Below are 20,862 nucleotides of genomic sequence, written 5' to 3' on the forward strand. Positions count from 1 at the left end.
GTAAAAGAGGTGTCAGATGATGCAATGAGGGGTAGTGTAGGGGAGAGTCCAGAAAGGGTTATTTTGGGGATCATAGTAGAGGTATGGGGTTTGGGATAAATGAGAGAGTGGATGTAGAGGATATATTGATAGATGTATAGGATGAGAGAAAGAAGTTTGAGATGAGTCAGAAGGTTGGGCTAGAAGATATATTGAGCGAAGTATAGGCTTAGAAATAGGGAAGTGAATTGGAAATGCTAAATTAGAAGAAAGTGATAAATATATTGATCCATGAGTGCATTGAAAGTATTTAGATACATAAAGGAGGTATGTATATTAGGCAGTATTTCTGGCCCTAGTCCCGACCAGTCTTGAACAGGCTCAAACAGGAAACTGCCCTTGTCCTCTCTGCCCTTAACAGGCTCAAACAGGCAACTGCCCTTGTCCTCCCTGCCCTTAACAGGCTCAAACAGGCAACTGCCCTTGTCCTCTCTGCCCTTAACAGGCTCAAACAGGCAACTGCCCTTGTCCTCTCTGCCCTTGTCCTCTCTGCCCTTAGCCTCAACGCCCGGGCTGAGACACCCTAAGCCTGGCCTTTTTTATAGCCCTAGTAATCAGGTGACCCCTTCAGCCAATTGGAACCCTAGCTCTAACACTATCCAATCACAACACTAGCCCTAAAATCTAGAACCATTAGGAGACCAGGTCCTTACAGCCAAACGTAGCCCCAGTCCAAGCACCCAATCAGTTCAAAAACCCTGACCTCTACGTCCAATAAAGGCTCTAGCCCTACCAGTAGTCCCAAAAACAAGTCCATGCAACCAATGGCACAGGTAGCCCTAGTCCCTACTTCCAATAGAAAGCCTAACCCTACTCTACGTCCCACACCTAGTCCAGCAACCAATCACACCAGAAGCCCTAATCGCTACTTCCAATTAAAGGTCTAACCATAGCCCTAGTCCCACCCTACTCCCAACAACCAATAACATAGGAAGCCCTAGTCCCTACTTCCAATAGAAATCTTAACCCTAGCCCTAGTCCCAACCCTACAATGATTGAATCACAGACCCAGAAACCAACCAGAACCCTCAAATACCCAACCAATGAAGACATTAACCCTAATCCAATAGAAACACTAGATACAACCACCAATCGGTGTAGACATGTACCAACCACTAGCAGACCATATAAGGTCCCAGAGACCTCAGACAAGGTTTGATCCCCAGGGAGTTGGAAGCTTCTTCTGTTCAGAATCTCCTAGGAGACAGACAGGCTCAATCCACACTTTGGACTTAAGCAGGTAAAGAGCCTCACTAACTTGAAATCTAACAATACTGTAAATCTGATAACTCATCCAGGGGGCAAGATTTGCGGCTGCAAAACAGAGGGTGAGAGACAACTAGAATGCCCTTGATAGACTAACTCAAAGATAATGGGCAAATGCTTTATAAAGATGGTGACTGATGTAGCAAACTGCTTGTGTGGCTCCTGAACAGAGAGCGGCCGTCTTCTATGGTTTGTCTCTGACTCACCCTAATGGCTCTTTGGTTACCTTACCACCCAGGTGGCCATCAACAACGCAGTATCACAATATCCGACTGCCGGGTAGACACAGACCTTTGCTGTTCCTGCAGCTCCGATAGTGGGTAGTCTGAGTACTATTCGTATTCCCGCACTAGCCATAGAGAGCGCTGCGAGCTAGAGCAGCGCCCCACTAAGGAGATCACTAAAGCCCAGGGTGGGTTAAACCATTCCGTGTCATATCCTAGCCCATCCTTAGAGAGGTGGAGAGCAGGCTGCGGAATGGTGGAGTGGTGAGGCTCACTGGTTAGAGGCGGCAGACCCGAAAGCAGAGAACGGCCCGGGACCAGGTTTCAATTCCCGACGCAGCAGGGTCGTGGACCAGGGTCAGTGGACTCGATAATTCTCGCCTCGGTGCCTACTCTAACCAGGGATCACACTCGGCAACTCTGGGCATTAGCTTGCCTCATCTCTACAACGGCCCCCCACATTCGCAGGGGATATGCCTAGTTTCAGCTTGGAGATATCCAGCAGGGATCATCTCACTGGGATAGCCAGGACGGGTTCCCCAGCAGTCTACAGCACCACCACGCCTCAGGGCAGCAGTGCGCTTTACAAGACACATACATTTACATTTACATTTACTTACAATAGGGGATTTATATCCAGCTCATTCATTCACACCATTTACAGAAGCCTGTGAGACTTTCAGGGTTAGCCTAGGACAGTTTCTACAATTTGCTTCGACACACAGTTAGGGAAATCTGGACTACGTTCCGAGTACACCTCAGGCGTCTACTACAATGGAGATGAGGTTGGAGCGAGGTGGCTGTCATCACATGATATTTAAGAAAAAAGAGAATAGGTAGCAGTGTTCCCTAAAAGGGAAGAAACCGCACATTCAATCTGTGGCATGTATTTAACAAGAGCTAAATGAATGTGAGTCAGTCTGTCACTAAAGTTGGATCGGGTGCTCGAGTGGCCAGAAACACCTAGTACCAAGAGGTGTCATTGGCAAATTAGAAGCCAACATGCATGCATTTGGAACAAAAAACAGGGTGTGCTGTATCAGCTTTGTTTTTTGTTTCAGCCACGTGATATTTAGACTGTCTAAAGCCCTGGAGGAGGACAGAGTGAAAACCCCACTGAGAGTTATGTCACTGCGGTAAGAGGATCTGAGGAGCCTCTATCAGATTTTGAGTGGGAAGAGGATCTGAGGAGCCTCTATCAGATACAGAGCGGGAAGAGGATCTGAGGAGCCTCTATCAGATACAGAGCGGGAAGAGGATCTGAGGAGCCTCAATCAGATACAGAACCGGAAGAGGATCTGAGGAGCCTCTATCAGATACAGAGCAGGAGAGGATCTGAGGAGCCTCTATCAGATACAGAGCGGGAAGAGGATCTGAGGAGCCTCTATCAGATACAGAACCGGAAGAGGATCTGAGGAGCCTCTATCGGATACAGAGAGGGAAGAGGATCTGAGGAACGTCAATCAGATACAGAACCGGAAGAGGATCTGAGGAGCCTCAATCAGATACAGAACCGGAAGAGGATCTGAGGAGCCTCTATCAGATACAGAGCGGGAAGAGGATCTGAGGAGCCTCTATCAGATACAGAGCGGGAAGAGGATCTGAGGAGCCTCTATCAGATACAGAGCGGGAAGAGGATCTGAGGAGCCTCTATCAGATACAGAGCGGGAAGAGGATCTGAGGAGCCTCAATCAGATACAGAACCGGAAGAGGATCTGAGGAGCCTCTATCAGATACAGAGCGGGAAGAGGATCTGAGGAGCCTCTATCAGATACAGAGCGGGAAGAGGATCTGAGGAGCCTCTATCAGATACAGAGCGGGAAGAGGATCTGAGGAGCCTCTATCAGATACAGAACCGGAAGAGGATCTGAGGAGCCTCTATCACATACAGAACCGGAAGAGGGTCTGAGGAGCCTCTATCAGATACAGAACCAGAAGAGGATCTGAGGAGCCTCTATCAGATACAGAGCGGGAAGAGGATCTGAGGAGCCTCTATCAGATACAGAGCGGGAAGAGGATCTGAGGAGCCTCTATCACATACAGAACCGGAAGAGGGTCTGAGGAGCCTCTATCAGATACAGAACCAGAAGAGGATCTGAGGAGCCTCTATCAGATACAGAACCGGAAGAGGATCTGAGGAGCCTCTATCAGATACAGAGCGGGAAGAGGATCTGAGGAGCCTCTATCAGATACAGAGCGGGAAGAGGATCTGAGGAGCCTCTATCAGATACAGAACCGGAAGAGGATCTGAGGAGCCTCTATCAGATACAGAGCGGTAAGAGGATCTGAGGAGCCTCTATCACATACAGAACCGGAAGAGGGTCTGAGGAGCCTCTATCAGATACAGAGCGGGAAGAGGATCTGAGGAGCCTCTATCAGATACAGAGCGGGAAGAGGATCTGAGGAGCCTCTATCACATACAGAACCGGAAGAGGGTCTGAGGAGCCTCTATCAGATACAGAGCGGTAAGAGGATCTGAGGAGCCTCTATCAGACACAGAGCGGGAAGAGGATCTGAGGAGCCTCTATCAGATACAGAGCGGGAAGGAGATCTGAGGAGCCTCTATCAGATACAGAACCAGAAGAGGATCTGAGGAGCCTCTATCAGATACAGAGCGGGAAGAGGATCTGAGGAGCCTCTATCAGACACAGAGCGGGAAGAGGATCTGAGGAGCCTCTTTCAGATACAGAGCGGGAAGGAGATCTGAGGAGCCTCTATCAGATACAGAGCGGGAAGAGGATCTGAGGAGCCTCTATCAGATACAGAACCGGAAGAGGATCTGAGGAGCCTCTATCAGATACAGAGCGGGAAGAGGATCTGAGGAGCCTCTATCGGATACAGAGCGGGAAGAGGATCTGAGGAGCCTCAATCAGATACAGAACCGGAAGAGGATCTGAGGAGCCTCTATCAGATACAGAGCGGGAAGGGGATCTGAGGAGCCTCTATCAGATACAGAACCAGAAGAGGATCTGAGGAGCCTCTATCAGATACAGAGCGGGAAGAGGATCTGAGGAGCCTCTATCAGATACAGAACCAGAAGAGGATCTGAGGAGCCTCTATCAGATACAGAACCAGAAGAGGATCTGAGGAGCCTCTATCAGATACAGAACCAGAAGAGGATCTGAGGAGCCTCTATCAGATACAGAGCGGGAAGAGGATCTGAGCAGCCTCTATCAGATACAGAGCGGGAAGAGGATCTGAGGAGCCTCTATCAGATACAGAGCGGGAAGAGGGTCTGAGGAGCCTCTATCAGATACAGAGCGGGAAGAGGATCTGAGGAGCCTCTATCAGATACAGAACCAGAAGAGGATCTGAGGAGCCTCTATCAGATACAGAACCGGAAGAGGATCTGAGGAGCCTCTATCAGATACAGAGCGGGAAGAGGATCTGAGGAGCCTCTATCAGATACAGAACCAGAAGAGGATCTGAGGAGCCTCTATCAGATACAGAGCGGGAAGGGGATCTGAGGAGCCTCTATCAGATACAGAGCGGGAAGAGGATCTGAGGAGCCTCAATCAGATACAGAGAGGGAAGAGGATCTGAGGAGCCTCTATCAGATACAGAGCGGGAAGAGGATCTGAGGAGCCTCTATCAGATACAGAGCGGGAAGAGGATCTGAGGAGCCTCTATCACATACAGAACCGGAAGAGGGTCTGAGGAGCCTCTATCAGATACAGAGCGGTAAGAGGATCTGAGGAGCCTCTATCAGACACAGAGCGGGAAGAGGATCTGAGGAGCCTCTATCAGATACAGAGCGGGAAGGAGATCTGAGGAGCCTCTATCAGATACAGAACCAGAAGAGGATCTGAGGAGCCTCTATCAGATACAGAGCGGGAAGAGGATCTGAGGAGCCTCTATCAGACACAGAGCGGGAAGAGGATCTGAGGAGCCTCTTTCAGATACAGAGCGGGAAGGAGATCTGAGGAGCCTCTATCAGATACAGAGCGGGAAGAGGATCTGAGGAGCCTCTATCAGATACAGAACCGGAAGAGGATCTGAGGAGCCTCTATCAGATACAGAGCGGGAAGAGGATCTGAGGAGCCTCTATCAGATACAGAGCGGGAAGAGGATCTGAGGAGCCTCAATCAGATACAGAACCGGAAGAGGATCTGAGGAGCCTCTATCAGATACAGAGCGGGAAGGGGATCTGAGGAGCCTCTATCAGATACAGAACCAGAAGAGGATCTGAGGAGCCTCTATCAGATACAGAGCGGGAAGAGGATCTGAGGAGCCTCTATCAGATACAGAACCAGAAGAGGATCTGAGGAGCCTCTATCAGATACAGAACCAGAAGAGGATCTGAGGAGCCTCTATCAGATACAGAACCAGAAGAGGATCTGAGGAGCCTCTATCAGATACAGAGCGGGAAGAGGATCTGAGCAGCCTCTATCAGATACAGAGCGGGAAGAGGATCTGAGGAGCCTCTATCAGATACAGAGCGGGAAGAGGGTCTGAGGAGCCTCTATCAGATACAGAACCGGAAGAGGATCTGAGGAGCCTCTATCAGATACAGAACCGGAAGAGGATCTGAGGAGCCTCTATCAGATACAGAGCGGGAAGAGGATCTGAGGAGCCTCTATCAGATACAGAGCGGGAAGAGGATCTGAGGAGCCTCTATCAGATACAGAGCGTGAAGAGGATCTGAGGAGCCTCATTCAGATAAAGAGAGGGAAGAGGATCTGAGGAACGTCAATCAGATACAGAGCGGGAAGAGGATCTGAGGAGCCTCGATCAGATACAGAGAGGGAAGAGGATCTGAGGAGCCTCATTCAGATAAAGAGAGGGAAGAGGATCTGAGGAACGTCAATCAGATACAGAGCGGGAAGAGGATCTGAGGAGCCTCTATCAGATACAGAGCGGGGAGAGGATCTGAGGAGCCTCTATCAGATACAGAGCGGGAAGAGGATCTGAGGAGCCTCTATCAGATACAGAGCGGGAAGAGGATCTGAGGAACGTCAATCAGATACAGAGCGGGAAGAGGATCTGAGGAGCCTCTATCAGATACAGAGCGGGAAGAGGATCTGAGGAGCCTCTATCAGATACAGAGCGGGAAGGGGATCTGAGGAGCCTCTATCAGATACAGAGCGGGAAGAGGATCTGAGGAGCCTCTATCAGATACAGAACCGGAAGAGGATCTGAGGAGGCTCTATCAGATACAGAGCGGGAAGAGGATCTGAGGAGCCTCTATCAGATACAGAACCAGAAGAGGATCTGAGGAGCCTCTATCAGATACAGAACCAGAAGAGGATCTGAGGAGCCTCTATCAGATACAGAGCGGGAAGAGGATCTGAGGAGCCTCTATCAGATACAGAGCGGGAAGAGGATCTGAGGAACGTCAATCAGATACAGAGCGGGAAGAGGATCTGAGGAGCCTCTATCAGATACAGAGCGGGAAGAGGATCTGAGGAGCCTCAATCAGATACAGAACCGGAAGAGGATCTGAGGAGCCTCTATCAGATACAGAGCGGGAAGAGGATCTGAGGAGCCTCTATCAGATACAGAGCGGGAAGAGGATCTGAGGAGCCTCAATCAGATACAGAGAGGGAAGAGGATCTGAGGAGCCTCTATCAGATACAGAACCGGAAGAGGATCTGAGGAGCCTCTATCAGATACAGAGCGGGAAGAGGATCTGAGGAGCCTCTATCAGATACAGAGCGGGAAGAGGATCTGAGGAGCCTCTATCAGATACAGAGCGGGAAGAGGATCTGAGGAGCCTCTATCAGACACAGAGAGGGAAGAGGATCTGAGGAACGTCAATCAGATACAGAGCGGGAAGAGGATCTGAGGAGCCTCTATCAGATACAGAGCGGGGAGAGGATCTGAGGAGCCTCTATCAGATACAGAGCGGGAAGAGGATCTGAGGAGCCTCTATCAGATACAGAGCGGGAAGAGGATCTGAGGAGCCTCTATCGGATACAGAGAGGGAAGAGGATCTGAGGAACGTCAATCAGATACAGAGCGGGAAGAGGATCTGAGGAGCCTCTATCAGATACAGAACCGGAAGAGGATCTGAGGAGCCTCTATCAGATACAGAGCGGGAAGAGGATCTGAGGAGCCTCTATCAGATACAGAACCGGAAGAGGATCTGAGGAGCCTCTATCAGATACAGAGCGGGAAGAGGATCTGAGGAGCCTCTATCAGATACAGAGCGGGAAGAGGATCTGAGGAGCCTCTATCGGATACAGAGAGGGAAGAGGATCTGAGGAACGTCAATCAGATACAGAGCGGGAAGAGGATCTGAGGAGCCTCTATCAGATACAGAACCGGAAGAGGATCTGAGGAGCCTCTATCAGATACAGAGCGGGAAGAGGATCTGAGGAGCCTCTATCAGATACAGAACCGGAAGAGGATCTGAGGAGCCTCTATCAGATACAGAGCGGGAAGAGGATCTGAGGAGCCTCTATCAGATTTTGAGTGGGAAGAGGATCTGAGGAGCCTCTATCAGATACAGAGCGGGAAGAGGATCTGAGGAGCCTCCATCAGATACAGAACCGGAAGAGGATCTGAGAAGCCTCTATCAGATACAGAGCGGGAAGAGGATCTGAGGAGCCTCTATCAGATACAGAGCGGGAAGAGGATCTGAGGAGCCTCTATCAGATACAGAGCGGGAAGAGGATCTGAGGAGCCTCTATCACATACAGAACCGGAAGAGGGTCTGAGGAGCCTCTATCAGATACAGAACCAGAAGAGGATCTGAGGAGCCTCTATCAGATACAGAACCAGAAGAGGATCTGAGGAGCCTCTATCAGATACAGAGCAAGAAGAGGATCTGAGGAGCCTCTATCAGATACAGAGCGGGAAGAGGATCTGAGGAACGTCAATCAGATACAGAGCGGGAAGAGGATCTGAGGAGCCTCTATCAGATACAGAGCGGGGAGAGGATCTGAGGAGCCTCTATCAGATACAGAGCGGGAAGAGGATCTGAGGAGCCTCTATCAGATACAGAGCGGGAAGAGGATCTGAGGAGCCTCTATCGGATACAGAGAGGGAAGAGGATCTGAGGAACGTCAATCAGATACAGAGCGGGAAGAGGATCTGAGGAGCCTCTTTCAGATACAGAACCGGAGGAGGATCTGAGGAGCCTCTATCAGATACAGAGCGGGAAGAGGATCTGAGGAGCCTCTATCAGATACAGAACCGGAAGAGGATCTGAGGAGCCTCTATCAGATACAGAGCGGGAAGAGGATCTGAGGAGCCTCAATCAGATACAGAGCGGGAAGAGGATCTGAGGAGCCTCTATCAGATACAGAGCGGGAAGAGGATCTGAGGAGCCTCTATCAGATACAGAACCGGAAGAGGATCTGAGGAGCCTCTATCAGATACAGAGCGGGAAGAGGATATGAGGAGCCTCTATCAGATACAGAACCGGAAGAGGATCTGAGGAGCCTCTATCAGATACAGAGCGGGAAGAGGATCTGAGGAGCCTCTATCAGATACAGAACCGGAAGAGGATCTGAGGAGCCACTATCAGATACAAAGCAGAAGAGGATCTGAGGAGCCTCTATCAGATACAGAGCGGGAAGAGGATCTGAGGAGCCTCTATCAGATACAAAGCAGAAGAGGATCTGAGGAGCCTCTATCAGATACAGAGCGGGAAGAGGATCTGAGGAGCCTCTATCAGATACAGAGCGGGAAGAGGATCTGAGGAGCCTCTATCAGATACAGAGCGGGAAGAGGATCTGAGGAGCCTCTATCAGATACAGAGCGGGAAGAGGATCTGAGGAGCCTCAATCAGATACAGAGCGGGAAGAGGATCTGAGGAGCCTCTATCAGATACAGAGCGGGAAGAGGATCTGAGGAGCCTCTATCAGATACAGAACCGGAAGAGGATCTGAGGAGCCTCTATCAGATACAGAGCGGGAAGAGGATATGAGGAGCCTCTATCAGATACAGAACCGGAAGAGGATCTGAGGAGCCTCTATCAGATACAGAGCGGGAAGAGGATCTGAGGAGCCTCTATCAGATACAGAACCGGAAGAGGATCTGAGGAGCCTCTACCAGATACAAAGCAGAAGAGGATCTGAGGAGCCTCTTTCAGATACAGAACTTGAAGAGGATTTCTGGAGCCTCTATCAGATACAGAGCGGGAAGAGGATCTGAGGAGCCTCTATCAGATACAGAGCGGGAAGAGGATCTGAGGAGCCTCTATCAGATACAGAACCGGAAGAGGATCTGAGGAGCCTCTATCAGATACAGAGCGGGAAGAGGATCTGAGGAGCCTCTATCAGTTACAGAGCGGGAAGAGGATCTGAGGAGCCTCTATCAGATACAGAGCGGGAAGAGGATCTGAGGAGCCTCTATCAGATACAGAGCGGGAAAAGGATCTGAGGAGCCTCTATCAGATACAGAGCGGGAAGAGGATCTGAGGAGCCTCTATCAGATACAGAACCGGAAGAGGATCTGAGGAGCCTCTATCAGATACAGAGCGGGAAGAGGATCTGAGGAGCCTCTATCAGATACAGAGCGGGAAGAGGATCTGAGGAGCCTCTATCAGATACAGAGCGGGAAGAGGATCTGAGGAGCCTCTATCACATACAGAACCGGAAGAGGGTCTGAGGAGCCTCTATCAGATACAGAACCAGAAGAGGATCTGATGAGCCTCTATCAGATACAGAGCGGGAAGAGGATCTGAGGAACGTCAATCAGATACAGAGCGGGAAGAGGATCTGAGGAGCCTCTATCAGATACAGAGCGGGAAGAGGATATGAGGAGCCTCTATCAGATACAGAACCGGAAGAGGATCTGAGGAGCCTCTATCAGATACAGAGCTGGAAGAGGATCTGAGGAGCCTCTATCAGATACAAAGCAGAAGAGGATCTGAGGAGCCTCTTTCAGATACAGAACTTGAAGAGGATTTCAGGAGCCTCTATCAGATACAGAGCGGGAAGAGGATCTGAGGAGCCTCTATCAGATACAGAGCGGGAAGAGGATCTGAGGAGCCTCTATCAGATACAGAGCGGGAAGAGGATCTGAGGAGCCTCTATCAGATACAGAACCGGAAGAGGATCTGAGGAGCCTCTATCAGATACAGAGCGGGAAGAGGATCTGAGGAGCCTCTATCAGATACAGAGCGGGAAGAGGATCTGAGGAGCCTCTATCAGATACAGAGCGGGAAGAGGATCTGAGGAGCCTCTATCACATACAGAACCGGAAGAGGGTCTGAGGAGCCTCTATCAGATACAGAGCGGGAAGAGGATCTAAGGAGCCTCTATCAGATACAGAGCGGGAAGAGGATCTGAGGAACGTCAATCAGATACAGAGCGGGAAGAGGATCTGAGGAGCCTCTATCAGATACAGAGCGGGAAGAGGATCTGAGGAGCCTCAATCAGATACAGAACCGGAAGAGGATCTGAGGAGCCTCTATCAGATACAGAACCAGAAGAGGATCTGAGGAGCCTCTATCAGATACAGAGCGGGAAGAGGATCTGAGGAACGTCAATCAGATACAGAGCGGGAAGAGGATCTGAGGAGCCTCTATCAGATACAGAGCAAGAAGAGGATCTGAGGAGCCTCTCTCTATCAGATACAGAGCGGGAAGAGGATCTGAGGAGCCTCTATCAGATACAGAGAGGGAAGAGGATCTGAGGAGCCTCAATCAGATACAGAACCGGAAGAGGATCTGAGGAGCCTCTATCAGATACAGAACCAGAAGAGGATCTGAGGAGCCTCTATCAGATACAGAGAGGGAAGAGGATCTGAGGAGCCTCTATCAGATACAGAGCGGGAAGAGGATCTGAGGAACGTCAATCAGATACAGAGCGGGAAGAGGATCTGAGGAGCCTCTATCAGATACAGAGCGGGAAGAGGATCTGAGGAGCCTCAATCAGATACAGAACCAGAAGAGGATCTGAGGAGCCTCTATCAGATACAGAGCGGGAAGAGGATCTGAGGAGCCTCTATCAGATACAGAGCGGGAAGAGGATCTGAGGAGCCTCTATCAGATACAGAGCGGGAAGAGGGTCTGAGGAGCCTCTATCAGAAACAGAACCAGAAGAGGATCTGAGGAGCCTCTATCAGATACAGAGCGGGAAGAGGATCTGAGGAGCCTCTATCAGTTACAGAACCGGAAGAGGATCTGAGGAGCCTCTATCAGATACAGAGCGGGAAGAGGATCTGAGGAGCCTCTATCAGATACAGAACCGGAAGAGGATCTGAGGAGCCTCTATCAGATACAGAACCGGAAGAGGATCTGAGGAGCCTCTATCAGATACAGAGCAGGAAGAGGATCTGAGGAGCCTCTATCAGTTACAGAGCGGGAAGAGGATCTGAGGAGCCTCTATCAGATACAGAGCGGTAAGAGGATCTGAGGAGCCTCTATCAGATACAGAGCGGGAAGAGGATCTGAGGAGCCTCTATCAGATACAGAGCGGGAAGAGGATCTGAGGAGCCTCTATCACATACAGAACCGGAAGAGGGTCTGAGGAGCCACTATCAGATACAGAGCGGGAAGAGGGTCTGAGGAGCCTCTATCAGATACAGAGCGGGAAGAGGATCTGAGGAGCCTCTATCAGATACAGAGCGGGAAGAGGATCTGAGGAGCCTCTATCAGATACAGAACCGGAAGAGGATCTGAGGAGCCTCAATCAGATACAGAGCGGGAAGAGGATCTGAGGAGCCTCTATCAGATACAAAGCAGAAGAGGATCTGAGGAGCCTCTATCAGATACAGAGCGGGAAGAGGATCTGAGGAGCCTCTATCAGATACAGAGCGGGAAGAGGATCTGAGGAGCCTCTATCAGATACAGAGCGGGAAGAGGATCTGAGGAGCCTCAATCAGATACAGAACCGGAAGAGGATCTGAGGAGCCTCTATCAGATACAGAGCGGGAAGAGGATCTGAGGAGCCTCTATCAGATACAGAGCGGGAAGAGGATCTGAGGAGCCTCTATCAGATACAGAGCGGGAAGAGGGTCTGAGGAGCCTCTATCAGATACAGAACCGGAAGAGGATCTGAGGAGCCTCTATCAGATACAGAGCGGGAAGAGGATCTGAGGAGCCTCAATCAGATACAGAGCGGGAAGAGGATCTGAGGAGCCTCTATCAGATACAGAGCGTGAAGAGGATCTGAGGAGCCTCTATCAGATACAGAGCGGGAAGGGGATCTGAGAAGCCTCTATCAGATACAGAGCGGGAAGAGGATCTGAGGAGCCTCTATCAGATACAGAGCGGGAAGAGGATCTGAGGAGCCTCAATCAGATACAGAGAGGGAAGAGGATCTGAGGAGCCTCTATCAGATACAGAGCGGGAAGAGGATCTGAGGAGCCTCTATCAGATACAGAGCGGGAAGAGGATCTGAGGAGCCTCTATCAGATACAGAGCGGGAAGAGGATCTGAGGAGCCTCTATCAGATACAGAGCGGGAAGATGATCTGAGGAGCCTCTATCAGATACAGAACCGGAAGAGGATCTGAGGAGCCTCTATCAGATACAGAGCGGGAAGAGGATCTGAGGAGCCTCTATCAGATACAGAACCGGAAGAGGATCTGAGGAGCCTCTATCAGATACAGAGCGGGAAGAGGATCTGAGGAGCCTCTATCAGATACAGAGCGGGAAGAGGATCTGAGGAGCCTCTATCAGATACAGAGCGGGAAGAGGATCTGAGGAGCCTCTATCAGATACAGAGCGGGATACAGAGCGGGAAGAGGATCTGAGGAGCCTCTATCAGATACAGAGCGGACCGCCACCTGTGCATTGGTTTAAACAAGAGCTAGCAATCCAAGGGCTCAACTGTCGAACTTTAGCATCCCACATCGTACTTAGTCGACCCCAATGGGATTAGGTAAAATATTGCCATAACAGTCCTCTGCCTGCCCTAAGTTACAGTAACAGTGCAATCTGGTGAGGAGGTATTAGGAGGCTACACCCTGATGGTTTCGACATGCAGAGTGTGTGAGAGTGGTTGGATGTAGTGGGGGCTTCCCCTTCTTGTTGAAACAGGTATACTCACGAATGCCTATAATGTACGAGTACAAATGGGCTTTATCCCAATATTTCTGCACTGTCCAGCTAGGATAGCCACTGGACACGATCAATCATTTTTGTACATACTCAATTTTGTGCAGCTGGTGTCACATGACATGCTAAACACGTGTGTTGTTTTTTTTTTGTTCTTATCTTTAAATAAAGATCACAGAACATTTTCAGAAAGGAAATATCACCCCTCCCCCATCCCCCTCCCCCCAAATTGAAAAACATGCCAGCAATTTACCCCGTGTGGGGAACTGGAGATCCATCAGTGTAGGCAGAGAAGAGGACCTGTCTAGCGGGGCTACCACCCTTGTGCGGGTCAGGCGAATGCGTAGCTTTCATCCATCACAGCTGGACATGCTATTTATTGATAAGTAAAGGCTGGGTGGAGAGTATGAATGGAAATGTACAGAGCTCACCCCAAAGTTTAGTGTAAACATCTGTCAAAGGCTTTGGGGATTCCACTTGATTCGATTGTATTCCATTAGGATCTAGTGTGTGTATAAGAGGGATGAAAGAGTGCCTTACAGGACCAGGGCTCTGAACTGCACATCACTAGAAGGACATTTCTGCATTGCAACTTTCGAACATCTGCAAGAAAGGGGCTGACATAATTCTTGATTACTTACAATCTTGTTGGAAAATTTGCCCTGGTATCTGTGGTTGGTGTGGACAAGCTCCCCCGCTCCTTCCTGCTTCCCACTCGCCCAGGTGCCAACATATCTGGATCCATGTATAGCGTAGACATATGTTCCTTGCCCCTGCCTGCGGAGAAACAAGAGCTGCATTTACCTTTGATGGTGAACCTCATCCAACACAACAATTTCACACACCATAGAATGGCTTTTATTGGAGTCATGTGTTGGCTCTCAGCCAACGTAACACTAAAGCATATGATAAGAGAGCGGTGCCTGGTGGGTGCACCTGCCACAACGTCACACCTCTTAGACTTTGGTGGACCTCACTTGACAATCAATTGGGAATTCAATCAGTGATGAGTATTTTGTGAGATGAGGCTGCATTATCTGGAAGGAACCCCAGTGGCAGCCCTCGGGTCCACTGAGGAAGTAGCTCGTGAGTGTTTTGATTGAAAGGGATCAACAGGAGTCCTGTGCTTTTCTTAGACGAAAAAACACATATGTTCCTCCTTTGTATATCTGCACCAACTAACTTCAAACAAAGGACAACCAGTCCTGCTTTCTGTGTAAAACAATATGACGGGATCTATGCGACCTGAGCATTTGGCTGCAGCAAAAAGCCAACAAAGATTAGACTGTGTTTCTTTACTCAAAAACAGATCTGAAAAAGACTGAAGATGTCTATATACAAATAAAGCATGCAGAAAAGAAAAGCAGTCGCTCTTTTGAAACATTAGCATTAAGAAAACTACAAACCGGTCATTTGTAGAGAACCATTAAACGTCTGGTTTCGGTGCATCACTGGGTCCATTGTGTTTCTTATTGAGCCGAAAGAAGAGCGGGGAAGGACATTGGAGTGAGGGCTAGAGAAAGAAAATCAGATCTGGAAAAGCCTGGGAGCCAAGGGGCTACCAGGGAACAGGAGATCCCCTGGGGATGCCTGGTGGCTGCCCACAATCACTGGCACCGCCGCACGGGTCGTGGTCTCGAAGGAAGCCTGGCATGGTACCGAGTTCTGGTCTGCTCCAAGTGCCAGTAGATGCTGCCACTGCTTCTCCCCATCACTTGTTTTCTGCCTGTGAAGTCTGTCATTAAAGGTCCTTCAATGTCCTGCTGCCGCGCTTAGGACCAAGGCCAGTGTTGTACGACAGAATGAGGGCCGGGCAAGGGCTCTACAGAGCACAAGAGCTGATTGGCTGACAGACTCAAGGGCCTGGGTCAGCAGGGAGCTTCCAAAAATGTCATTACATTTTCTTAGAGCTGTTAAAATGGAAACAGGTGGTTGCTGCTTCCATGATAACGGGTCTATCCACAATTCTCATGGCCTCTTTCAGAATTCAAATGCCGACATCCTTTATTTATTGTTCCATACAAGATTGGTCATATAAAAACATTTTAAAAAGTCCTTGCTGCCAATGCCTCTGTTCCTCAAATATTTTTCATGAGATTTCAGTGGGGCTCGGAAATAATTAAAAACATTTGTCACTCTCTAATTAAAACTAAGAAACCTTAGTTACTTTATCCATCACCGTAAATCTGATTTAAAATTCCAAAACTTAAAAAATACATAAAAAGGTGCGATTACCCAAATGTCAAAAACACTACTGCTGTAGGTGTTCTAATTCATATTTTAACTCTACAACATTGTCAACGCTAATGTGAAAGTTTTCTCACAAAACTGATATGAATCCATCCAGAAATAATTGCATCTAGTGCACATATTCCTCCGCAGTCAGTGTTACTTAGTACAGAATATCCGTTACTCCAAATTACTCTTGCCTTACTATTCATACCACGATACAATAATGTATTCCTCGTCAACAAAATAAAAGACCAAGTATAAGCATTGAGACAAAATAACCCCCCTTTGGAAGCTCACCAGAGAGGGCTCAGTGTGAATCAATCATTGACACACCTCGTACCCAATCAAATGTCACAATCTTGGATGCGTGTGCCATATACATCGTCCAATGTTCATTAAGTATTTAGAATGGTCACAAACTAAGGAGGTCCCAGTATGGAACCTCCTCAGCATTATCCACCATCTAAAAGATATCAAAAGTGTCTCCTAAGAAAGAGCATTCTTATGTGGGAATATCCCTGCCCAGATAAGCGTCTACCATGATCGAAAGCAGAATGGGACTGAATACTCTATCAAAGTGGTACGCAAAGTGTGCCCATTCGTGTCAGACTACCCGACCATGGTACACATCTACAATGAATGACTAAAAAATACCATTTCAGGGGTGCTACAGGTTGTTCTTTGGACACCCTGGCACCCTTGAAATCGCTTCCTTATAGGCCCATAGGAATGAATGGGGAGTCATTCCTTATTTGCGATTAGCAATTAGCGAATGGCAAATAAGGAAGATGTAGAAATCGCTATAAATTTTGCGATTTCTACATGCATCCCATTTTGCAAGTATTTAATAGTGATTCCTTAATAATCGCTATTTAGGACTCGCAAAAGAGGAGCATGATGAATTTGGGGGTAAGTGCCCAGTTACAAATTTATGAAAGTGAAACTCAAACAAATGTCAAAATAACCTGCCATATTAGCCCTATGTAAAAGTGTGTAATCTGTTCGCATTTAAACACAATCAAAATCCAAGTAAGCAAGGTATCGTCTCATGATCACCCGTATCTCATACCACTCCCCCTGGAGAGTGACGCGTACCACATACAGGAGATATCAGCGTTCAGTGGAGCTGCCATAAACATGTCGCCTCTTTATCTCTGGGACTATGTGTGCATACTACGCAATGACTATATGGCGCACGCATGATGTGAGGGTCTCTTACGTCGATGAGTGTCTGTCTACAACATCGGTGCCATGTTAGTACAACCTCACTTCATTTACAACCGCATACACATGGAAAGCAACAATTGTAATGTTTACGTATGACGTGCCTCCTCATGTTTGTAATTGTGACCCCCATCTTGAAATCAATCCTACAAGTAAAGACGCTCAATGGGCTACAACAATCAAAGGATCTATCAAAGCAGTATAATCCACCAAAGTATGTGTATGTAAACACCGACGCCATATTAGCAGTTCCTAACTTAATATATGGAACCAGGTGTTCACATAAAAACGTATACAGCGCGCATGAAATAGCTATGTAATACATTACAAGCACATAAACTGCCATCTTGAATGAGGTGCGGCTAATGAAATCATTCAATAATGAAAGTGATTATAACATTGTATGACGATAATATCTACTCTATTTAATAAAACCCATAATAACATTACAAAAATCAGACCCCTATAAACATGGGTAGTGAGTGATTCCTATGAGAAAATCAAACCATTGATTTGAAAGAACTAAATATATTTGACCCTGAACTGAAGTTTCCACAAAATAACATCTAAGGAAAAACAGTAAATCCCTCTCTTCAGTGATACCTGAATCACATAAAAGCACAAAGATGTAAAACTAATGTCTATTATGCTTTGTTAATACACATTACTAAGATCAAAAACTAGGGACAATCCACCAGGTGCTAATGTAGGTCACTTTAATTCAGAAATAAGGTTAGTTTACCATATATTTAATAAATTAGTGCAAAAGTGTACAATTGTAGCTCAGAGACCCTATACCAGGTTAGTTCACCAACACACATAAGTACAGACACTTAAGGGCTGATTCCAATATCGGACGAACCGGAGTCCGTCTGACATCGGTCATGAACCGTAACCGACCGACCTACTTTCGTCGCTTATGGATCTGCAAGTACGAGTGTTCGGTCGCACTCGTATACTTCACAATGGGAGCATGCATTCCGAACGGAATGCATGCTCGCATTATGAAATCCAGGGGGGCAGTTCATCCCTGCATCCTGTGGCAGGCATCCCAAGGTGCCTGCCACCTGGTGCATGGATCGACAGGGGGACACTATAGATGTCCCCGGGCCGCCATTGGCGGGTTCACACCAATGAGGGCCCTACTAGGGCCCCCCAAAAACATTTCTGACTGCCTTTTTGTGTAGGAAAGACCAACTCGAAAAGGCAGTGGGAAACTATCATTGTACTCCCTTAGTCGTAAAGAGGCGGCGGGGGGAGTACTGAAAGGTTTCTGGATGGCAGACGGGCTCTCCAAGCTTGTCGTAAGCTACCCGGAAATCAGAGTTGGATTCCTTTCTGACCGAGCCCATCGGAATGGCTCAGTCGGAAAGGAATATGAATGGCACGTTCCAATGCAGACAGAAAGGTTCCGACCAACGTCCGAAATCGGAATCGTCCCCATAGTGTTGGGACGAGAATGCCCCCTGCATGTTTAGTCGGGTCGCCTATGCTGCATGCCCGAACTTCATACCTGTGATCCTGTTTTTTTATATTTGGTCATACCACACACTAATCTCATGTGTGTGCATTGACCTAGGCCTGGTCTATTGAGAATAATAGGATCTGACCTAGTTCCGAACTAGGACGGGCACACCAAGCCCATCCTCGTAGTGAAAGACGACTCCCATACTTGTCGATGGTTCCATGCGTGTAGTGCGGTGGTGGTAGCATAGCGTGTTAGTGAATGACAGCAACCAGCTTTTACCCCTGAGACATGAATGTATGCTTGCAGACCCATTCATTGAAAGTTCCACTACTCTAGATGTACCTGGAATCCCGAACGCGACATCCCCTGCATTGTACGTGTGCATTTGTGCTGGATGTGATAGTGCGCTGTGCACAAGTGATACAGGCCAGTGGGCTCCAGTTTGAGAGCACACAGGCTGGGCCAGAGTACAAGATGGAGGAGAGGTTGCTTTCTCCAGACAGTTTTTGTGTATTTCTGGCATCTCATACATGGCATGGTGGAGCACCAGGAGCTATGGTGAGGAAAGAGGAGACCGGCGTCCTTTAGCAGTGTCGGGGCACCTGCAGACACACAAGGCTGCAAAAGGACTCTGACGACATCTGTCATTGGATAGAAAGCAAGGGGTACAGGGGGAGGCCTGCACTATCTCTTGGAAAGGAAAGGAGTCCCTTGAAGAGGCACAGATTCTGGTCTCTCTTCCCAATCTCTGTGTAGAGGGAGACTGTCCAGCTGGGCAAAAGCATCCTTGCAGACAGAAGCTATGCCTTAAAGGTGGCCTGGCCAGGACAGATGAAAGGGGTTCAGACCCAAACCAGCTTCAAAGAAGGAGACCTGGAATACACATAATCTGCCTGCACAGTTGGTGTAAAGATGGGGGCTAAAGACCCATCGCTGTTTGTTGTGCTCTCTGCTATCATGGAGGGGTATCTGCAGAGTTTTCTGGGACTACTACTCAGTCACCGGTTAGTGCACTGACAGCCAACTCCCCAGAGGCGAGGGAATATAGCTTGGAGTCTGATCCGAAGGAGGAATTATTAGACTGTCTTGGGTGGCAAGATGGCCGCTTGTGAGAGAAGCAAGGAAGTGCCAACCCTGCAGGAAGAGTGGATCATGGAAGGGACTGTGTTAATTGACCCTGGTGTAGGGGCGTCAGACAGACAATCGCTAAGCAAGTGCGCCAAAAGACGTGTGTTACTGCAGGATCGGGCAGTGTGCCCCTCATCGGTTATACCCGTTTATAGCTGCCAGGCACCTGAAGCGGTGTGCCCATAATGTAGGCCAGATTGAAGGCGGTAGAAGTACCTGCTGGTTGGCTGTAAGACCGCTGCACTGCCACGGGTATCGATGGGTCGAGACTAGTCTGGAAGATAAGTGCCCTGAGAGATTGACTGGGGGCACCTTGTGATCATTCAAGGTTAATCATCATAAAGCATTGTGTGCCAAAGATAGCGCCTGGCTTCCGCCATGCTGATGAGCCATCATCAGTGAGCGTGTGGATACTGCCCTCAAAACGAAGAGGGGGACATGACCTGCACCCAGCTGCGGCCGGTGGTGGGAGCACTGGCCGGGCGGTGACGTGGGGAGGGGGAGTGGCAGGGTGGGGGGTAGTAATGTATGGATTACGAAGTTTACCAGGTAAGTAAACATATAAATAAATAAAACAAATTTCGTTGCGCGCACTGCATCGCATTTGGTGATGCAGAGCATGCATTGAAATTCGCTTTATTTATTTATATGCTTACTTACCTGTTACACTCCGTAATCCATACATTACTACCCCCCACCCTGCCACTCCCCCTCCCCACGTCACCACCCGGCCGGTACTCCCACTACCGGCCGCGGCTGCCTGCCGTCCCACACATTACCTTTAAAATTCCCCCAACCCACAGCTAAAATTAAAAAATAATTACACAATTAAAACCTATTTTCAATTAAAAAAACTAATATTATTTAACAACTAATTTTACAGTAAGTAAAATTAATTTACTCCTCACACTTTACCCCTATGTTGGACAGGCCACATGAAGGGCCGCTCTCCCCGGCTCAACCAGGCCCGAGCCCGGTCACGCTAGTACCACACACCACCATTACACGTCCTCCGTCCCCTCAGGGACCCCTGCCCTCGAGCATGTCAACCTCGTGGGTCCGATCCACTGCCAGCCTACGCGCCCATCCTGGGGCGCCATCTTGGACACCCCACCACGTGGCCACCTGGCCCCCGGCCGAACTCAACCATGGGCCTGGCCAGGCCTCAGACATCCCGGCACCACCATCCACCCAGGAGGCGAGCGGGCTACTTGGCAAGTCAATAGGAGAAAGAGGTGTCAATGGCTCTCCCCCGCCAAGTGCCGCTCACCCATCGCCTCCCCGGGCACTGGCTCCACCCCCCTGCTGGGTGTCTGGGCCCCCTCATCC

The 20,862-nt window shown here is 49.0% G+C and overlaps 1 protein-coding gene across 1 annotated transcript in view; it reads right to left on the minus strand.

Annotated features, from left to right (window-relative positions):
* The window catches only part of RSPH1 (radial spoke head component 1), a 257,093-nt gene that overhangs the window by 156,805 nt on the left and 79,426 nt on the right, over positions 1-20,862 (minus strand). Inside the window, exon 5 of the mRNA XM_086933563.1 lies at positions 14,123-14,258. Coding sequence (XP_086789689.1) covers positions 14,123-14,258 — 136 coding nt within the window. The remainder of the gene's footprint in view (positions 1-14,122; positions 14,259-20,862) is intronic.

Source organism: Lissotriton vulgaris, chromosome 8 (genome assembly GCF_964263255.1).
Source record: "Lissotriton vulgaris chromosome 8, aLisVul1.2, whole genome shotgun sequence".
NCBI lineage: Eukaryota > Metazoa > Chordata > Amphibia > Caudata > Salamandridae > Lissotriton > Lissotriton vulgaris.